This window comes from Protomyctophum parallelum, assembly GCF_964188405.1.
Source record: "Protomyctophum parallelum genome assembly, chromosome: 8".
Lineage (NCBI taxonomy): Eukaryota > Metazoa > Chordata > Actinopteri > Myctophiformes > Myctophidae > Protomyctophum > Protomyctophum parallelum.
Window position 1 is genome coordinate 9,381,843 of NC_139703.1, and position 7,542 is coordinate 9,389,384.

Consider the following 7,542-nt stretch of genomic DNA (forward strand, 5'->3'; position numbering starts at 1 on the left):
ATTGAAGACTTTTTGATTTGATTGATTGAAATATTTATTAACAGTTTGCAGAATTACAGTAGGCTACATTTCAAGCACAAACTCAATACAAAGACTGTTAACTGTGAGTGGACGACCCAATTAAGCATTACACTTGTTTACAACAGGGTCCACATTGTTCAATTCATCAAAACATTTAGAGACATACAAATAGACACTTCTATGTAGTTAAAGAACAGAACAGGAATTCATCACTTGCATGTCATTATTAAAATTGTAGTTGCATAATGTGTGTGTCTGCGGTTGTAAATAATTCCTCCTGAACTTATATTAAGATAAAGTAATGTTTATTTTGTTCAGTTTTAGGCCTATATGTATTTTTTTTTAATAATCGGAACGCATTCACAAAGAGAGGTGCAGTGACTGTTCATGTCCTGTAGAGGGCAGCAGGCTGCCATGGAATGAAATGCTGCTGGTCTGCTGCTTATTGTTCTCAGTAGGAGAATGTAAACAACAGCGTTAGCATGCTAGGCTAGCAGAGAACACACGCACGCACGCACGCACACGAACACACCATTAGCATGCTGCTAGCAGAGAGAACAGAGAGAGCTGGTTTATTGACAAACAGACATAATGTTTTAATTCCTGCTATTTGATGGCCTCTATGATGACGCCGACAGCCTGCAGCAGCATGTCTGCTGGTCAGGAGACAGAAGAAGAGTTTAAACAGGAGGAGAAACCTCTCCATTGTTCAGTTTCTGTAGCCTCCAGGTCAGTGTTGTTATTATTATTATAAATAATGTTCTGTAGCCTCCAGGTCAGTATTGTTATTATAAATAATGTTCTGTAGCCTCCAGGTCAGTGTTGTTATAAATAATGTTCTGTAGCCTCCAGGTCAGGACTTCGGATCTATGGGTAGTTCCCCAGGGTCCATTTTCAATTCATCAGAACATAATTGTAAAGACATACAAATATAGACTTCTATGCAAAAAATAATAATAAATCACTGCAGCGTTGACAATGAATGGAGAATGTATGTCATGTGGATGAGCAAATCCACATGTCACGCCATGATGATAAGAGCGCCCCTCACGTCACACGGGTGTGATTCTTCGTGTAGAACATGTCAAATGTACAAGCTCACACTGTGCCGCATTGCGGCACAGTGTGAGCTTGTAGATCTGAGCTTGCTTGCTATGTTTCCATAGACCCATGTTTGATAATCTTCCACGTCAAGTCCTAGAATGAGCCAATGCCCTAGAAAAACGTTAAAAAAGGACCATAATGTCTCAGCGTCTTCTTGGTTACTGCTCTGTTCCTCCTTCAGGTTCCTCAGAGGTCTTATAGCTCTGTTCTCCTCAGGTTCCTCAGAGGTCTTATAGCTCTGTTCTCCTCAGGTTCCTCAGAGGTCTTATAGCTCTGTTCTCCTCAGGTTCCTCAGAGGTCTTATAGCTCTGTTCTCCTCAGGTTCCTCAGAGGTCTTGTAGCTCTGTTCTCCTCAGGTTCCTCAGAGGTCTCATAGCTCTGTTCTCCTCAGGTTCCTCAGAGGTCTTATAGCTCTGTTCTCCTCAGGTTCCTCAGAGGTCTCATAGCTCTGTTCTCCTCAGGTTCCTCAGAGGTCTTATAGCTCTGTTCTTCCTCAGAGGTCTTCTAGCTCTGTTCTCCTCAGGTTCCTCAGAGGTCTTATAGCTCTGTTCCTCCTCAGAGGTCTTATAGCTCTGTTCTCCTCAGAGGTCTTATAGCTCTGTTCCTCCTCAGAGGTCTTATTGATCTGTTCCTCCTCAGAGGTCTTATAGCTCTGTTCCTCCTCAGAGGTCTTATAGCTCTGTTCTCCTCAGAGGTCTTACAGCTCTGTTCTCCTCAGAGGTCTTATAGCTCTGTTCCTCCTCAGAGGTCTTATAGCTCTGTTCCTCCTCAGAGGTCTTATAGCTCTGTTCCTCCTCAGAGGTCTTATTGATCTGTTCCTCCTCAGAGGTCTTATTGCTCTGTTCCTCTCAGGTTCCTCAGAGGTCTTATAGCTCTGTTCCTCCTCAGAGGTCTTATAGCTCTGTTCTCCTCAGAGGTCTTATAGCTCTGTTCCTCCTCAGAGGTCTTATAGCTCTGTTCCTCCTCAGAGGTCTTATAGCTCTGTTCCTCCTCAGAGGTCTTATTGATCTGTTCCTCCTCAGAGGTCTTATTGCTCTGTTCCTCTCAGGTTCCTCAGAGGTCTTATAGCTCTGTTCCTCCTCAGAGGTCTTATAGCTCTGTTCTCCTCAGAGGTCTTATAGCTCTGTTCTCCTCAGAGGTCTTACAGCTCTGTTCCTCCTCAGAGGTCTTATAGCTCTGTTCCTCCTCAGAGGTCTTATTGATCTGTTCCTCCTCAGAGGTCTTACAGCTCTGTTCTCCTCAGAGGTCTTATAGCTCTGTTCTCCTCAGAGGTCTTATAGCTCTGTTCCTCCTCAGAGGTCTTATAGCTCTGTTCCTCCTCAGAGGTCTTATAGCTCTGTTCCTCCTCAGAGGTCTTACAGCTCTGTTCTCCTCAGGTTCCTGCAGGTGGAGTTGGAGCTGAACGTCCTCCTCAGAGGCGTGGCCGTGGGCGAGCCGGTCAGACACGTCTACAACCCGTTGGAGTACGCCTGGGAGCCTCACCGCCGCTACGTGGAGACCTACTGCCACGCCGGGCAGAGTGTCCTGTTCCTGGGGATGAACCCTGGACCCTTCGGCATGGCCCAGACAGGGGTGAGCATGGAGGGGTGAGAGGATGGAGGGGTGGGGGCATGGAGGGATGAGAGGATGGAGGGGTGAGAGGAGGGAGGGGTGAGAGGATGGAGTGTGAGAGGATGGAGGGGTGAGAGGAGGGAGGGGTGAGAGGATGGAGAGGTGAGAGGATGGAGGGGTGGGGGCATGGAGGGGTGAGAGAATGGAGGGTGAGGGCATGGAGGGGTGAGAGGATGGAGGGTGAGGGCATGGAGGGGTGAGAGGATGGCCCAGACAGGGGCTCCTCAAGGTTCCACTGACTAAGCCAAAGTCAAAAGGTGACCGAGCGTTTTCGGTCGCCGCATCAAACCTGTAGAACAGGGGTGTCAAAATATAGGCTAATAAGTAAGACTGCATGATATATCGAACATGTACCTTCATCAGAGTGGAGAATATAAGTATAAATCAAGTTGAGCAAAGCCACTCTTCTCTGCCCCTCTCTCTAACAGACACAGTTAACGATCGGTTGTCAAGTGCCTGCCAGACAGACAATCAGATGAAATGAAGGCAGGTGTAGAGTAGAGTGTATAGACTAAGGTTGGGCGATATGCCGATTTTTTTCAATCGCGCATCGTCTGTCCGAAAATCGGCGATTGACGATGTATTTGTGTCATAAAAGTAAAGTGAGAACAGCTCACTGCAGGTCGTTTTTGCAGCTCTGTTCGCTACGCGTTGAGAGCTTGTAGATCCGTCTGTTTTTGCAGCACAACTGCGCAGCCAGGGTAACAAAATAAGAAATAAGTTTAGATGAAGTGAAGTTGGAACGGACAAGCAGCTGTAAGCTAAGCTAACATCACAACCACTGGCTGGTGACAGTGTTATTTGTCGCAGGCAGCAACATGTAGCCTGCCCTAGTAACTTCTCCTGGAGAAGTCTTGCCTCCCCGCACCGGCGTCGGAGGCTCAGAGGGGCGCTAAGCTAACGATCCCCGAGCCTATACAGTATAGGCTCGGGGATCGTTAGCTTAGCGTGTAGCTACTGTTTCAACACACTGAACTTCATCTATACTAACAGCCTGTATGTTATTTTTTCCCCTGACTTCACGGGTGGCGCATTGGGATTGTGATGAGACACGAGACAGCAGTGTGCATTCTGTTGTGACTGTATATTATTAAACTGCATGGGTCTGGACTCCGGAGCGTAAACATGTAGGCTACAGTACAGTAACAGTAGCCTTCCTCGGCTCGCCGGTCCCTCGGCTCACAGAGACTCAGTGACAGTGAGTGAGCAACTGAGAATCAAGGCTGCGGGGACGGACCATAACATGAGGGGATTTCCACCCGGCCGCTGTTACTACTTCCCTGGCCCAAATTGATTCACATGTTGCTCACACTTTACAGGTTAAAACTCGTCCCGAAAAATCGCCTAATAAAAATATTCGGCGATTGGATTCGTATATTCGCGATTGACGATGTATTCATATCGTCACCCAACCCTAGTGTAGACTAGTGAACTGAACATGTTCTCTTTATATCAAGTACTTCATACCAGCCCCTTATGAAACTACTTCTCCCCAAATCCAAATGGATTTCATTTTCCATCCTGAATGGCAGTAACTAGCATACAATGAGAACTGAGAAGATCTCCACAAAGGTTTACTCATCAAAACTGATTATAAAACTGTAACCATCAAAGCATGCACTCAACATATAATGGTTATGTGACCATGGCATGAGCATAATATAAAATCTTATAAGTTTGATCTGATATTGATTAATTGTGTGTGAAGGGGGAGGGGCCGCATCGCGACTTGTTTCTGTTCAGAGAGAGAGAGAGAGAGAGAGAGCCCACAGATGTGTGGGCATGGGGAAATCATGGAATGGTTTGAACTAAGAAAATGTAAAAATAAGGCATTTTCCCATACAGTTTTCTGACTTTTTATTTGGCTGGGTCTGAGCACTATGTGTGTGGCTCTCTGGCTGGCTGGGTCTGAGCATACATAGATAGATAGATAGATAGATAGATAGATAGATAGATAGATAGATAGATAGATAGATATTATAGCAGTGACTGACTGAGACATCAAGCGTGCGTCCGCAACTGGTTGTGGCCCCCATCAAGTGACCTTTTTACCAATGCGTCCCTCGCCCCAAGTTGAGTTCGACACCCCTGCTGTAGAACAACCTACCTTTAATGATCAGATCTGCACCCTCTGTGGACACCTTTAAACCTGTGGAACAACCTACCTTTAATGATCAGATCTGCACCCTCTGTGGACACCTTTAAACCTGTGGAACAACCTACCTTTAATGATCAGATCTGCACCCTCTCTAGACACCTTTAAACCTGTAGAACAACCTACCTTTAATGATCAGATCTGCACCCTCTGTGGACACCTTTAAACCTGTGGAACAACCTACCTTTAATGATCAGATCTGCACATAAATAAAGATGTCCAGATTTTTTACCTTTAACACTTTTCAAATATAGCAGATCTGTCCTATCAGCTCCTATCTGCATCATATCAGGTCCTTTCCCTTCTCTGCATCCTATCAGGTCCCTCCTAATCTGAGTTCCCAGAAGTTCTATTTTTCGCCACTAGGCGGGCGAGAAAGACTTCTGTGAAAAAAGGACCGTATCCCTGTGAGGGAAGTACGTTGCGCTCAGAATCTGAGCGGACACTCCCCTTTCCGGTCTGAAGCACTGTGCATACCATGAAAATAGTCCGAAGGGAATCCAATTCCAAATTGAATTGTAGTAGGCCACCACCGCTCAAGGAGCAATTGTTTCCCTTCCGTCTTATTTAGATGTAGCGCCCACTCCATGTGGAACCCGAACCCGCCCCTGTCTATTGATTCACATTTCATTTGAAACGCAACCCACTGGGCCACGCCCCTGCTGCACAGGATCTGAGGCCAATTTTCCTAGACTAGGTCCCTCCTAATAATCAAACCCTCCCTTTCCCTTCTCTGCATCCTATCAGGTCAGTCCCATCAGGTCCCTCCTATCAGATCCCTCCTAATAATCAAACCCTCCCTTTCCCTTCTCTGCGTCCTATCAGGTCCCGTTCGGTGAAGTCAAGTCGGTTCGTGATTGGCTGAAGATCACGGGTGAAGTGGGTCACCCGCCTGACGAGCATCCCAAGCGGCCAATCACAGGGCTGGCCTGCACGCAGAGCGAAGTGAGCGGAGCGCGCTTCTGGGGATTCTTCAAGAAGGTACCTGTCGGTTTATGGTATACTGTATATACTGTACAATATACTGTATAATGATATACTGTATACTGTATTATACTGTATTGTCATTCCTCTCAACTTATAAATGAGTTGTTTTTGGCAGCAAGTTTTAGTTTTAGTCATAGTCTCTTGAATAGTTATCATTTAGTTGATGACTGAACCCCTCCCTCCAGGTGTGCGGGGAGCCCCAGGCGTTCTTCCGCCACTGCTTCGTGCACAACCTCTGCCCGCTGATGTTCCTGGGCGCCAGCGGCAAGAACCTGACGCCTCCGGAGCTGTGTCGCGGCGAGCGCGACGCGCTGCTGTCGCTGTGCGACGCGGCGCTGTGCCGCGCCGTGGAGGCGCTGGGCGTGACCACGGTGATCGGCGTGGGCCGGGTGGCGGAGCAGCGGGCGCGCCGGGCCCTCGCGGCGGCCGCGGGCTTCGGCCACGTGCGCGTGGAGGGCATCATGCACCCGTCCCCCAGGAACCCGCTGGCCAACCGGGGCTGGGAGGCCGTGGCCCGGGCCAAGCTGACGGAGCTGGGGGTGCTGGCACTGCTGGGGGTCCATGACGGAGCATAAACCTGGGGTTCAGTGTCTTGCCCAAGGACACTTCCACATGTAGACAGGAGGAGGGGCCGGGGTTTGAACCGCCGACCCACGGATCATTGGACGAGCTGCTCTACCTCCTGAGTCCTGAGCCACAGCCGCCCCTCAGTATGTGATTATTTAGTATTTCTGAGGTGATTATCACATACTGGGGGTATTTATAAAGGTGATTATCACATACTGGGGGTATTTATAAAGGTGATTATCACATACTGGTGGTATTTCTAAGGTGATTATCACATACTTGGGGTATTTCTGAGGTGATTATCACATACTGGGGGTATTTCTGAGGTGATTATCTCATACTGGGGGTATTTCTGAGGTGATTATCACAAACATTCTCTTGATTATCGGGTGATAACACCCCCATATATCTGTGACTTACTCCACGGTACCCATATGTTCCTAGAAGGTACCCATATGTTCCTAGAAGGTACCCATGTGTTCCTAGAAGGTACCCATGTGTTCCTAGAAGGTACCCATGTGTTCCTAGAAGGTACCCATGTGTTCCTAAAAACTAAAGGTGATCGTTGAGCCTTTGCTAGTTTTGACCTCCCAGGCTATGGGACGACCACCGGGACCACCCGAAATCTGTGGACCTTTTTTTAAAACATTCAAAGACCCACCTTTTCAGACAGGCCTTTGCAACATAGTATATTATATACAAGTAAGACGCACAAACGCGGGAAGCGAACGCAGCTTGTAAATTGCAATAACAACAATTAGAATACATTACGTACTTTTTTTTCCTTTTTTGTTAGTAATTTTCTACTGTGTGTGTGTGTGTGTGGTTTTACCAGTACGTTTGCGCTGTTTTTCATTTTCTTTGCCTTATTCTTATTATTTTTATTCAAATTATTAATATTACTATTGTTACTATTGACATGTTTTGCTTGTTTGATTGTTGTGAAGCACTTTGTGACTATATATTATGTCTGAAAGGTGCTCTAAAAATAAACTGTACTGTACTAAGCCTGTACTGTCGTTGAGGTTAGAGGACCAGATGGAGTCTTCAGATTAATGTTTACTAAGCCTGTACGTCGTTGAGGTTAGAGGACCAGA

General features: G+C 47.0%; 1 protein-coding gene across 1 annotated transcript; it reads left to right on the forward strand.

The window, feature by feature from the left end:
• The first annotated feature begins 548 nt into the window (after positions 1-548).
• LOC310862876 (single-strand selective monofunctional uracil DNA glycosylase-like) lies at positions 549-7,142 on the forward strand. The gene is made up of 4 exons (XM_083770992.1): positions 549-750; positions 2,502-2,697; positions 5,717-5,872; positions 6,064-7,142. The coding sequence occupies exons 1-4, from the start codon at positions 635-637 to the stop codon at positions 6,451-6,453; spliced, it is 858 nt and encodes a 285-aa protein (XP_083627118.1). The 5' UTR covers positions 549-634; the 3' UTR covers positions 6,454-7,142.
• Positions 7,143-7,542: the final 400 nt, after the last annotated feature.

Excerpts from the sequence above, each read along its gene's own strand:
- LOC310862876 (XM_083770992.1), top strand. The coding sequence starts at position 635 with ATGGCCTCTATGATGACGCCGACAGCCTGCAGCAGCATGTCTGCTGGT. Across the intron at positions 751-2,501 it reads TCAGTTTCTGTAGCCTCCAG|GTTCCTGCAGGTGGAGTTGG; the intron begins GTCAGTGTTGTT and ends TGTTCTCCTCAG. Across the intron at positions 5,873-6,063 it reads TCTGGGGATTCTTCAAGAAG|GTGTGCGGGGAGCCCCAGGC; the intron begins GTACCTGTCGGT and ends CCCTCCCTCCAG.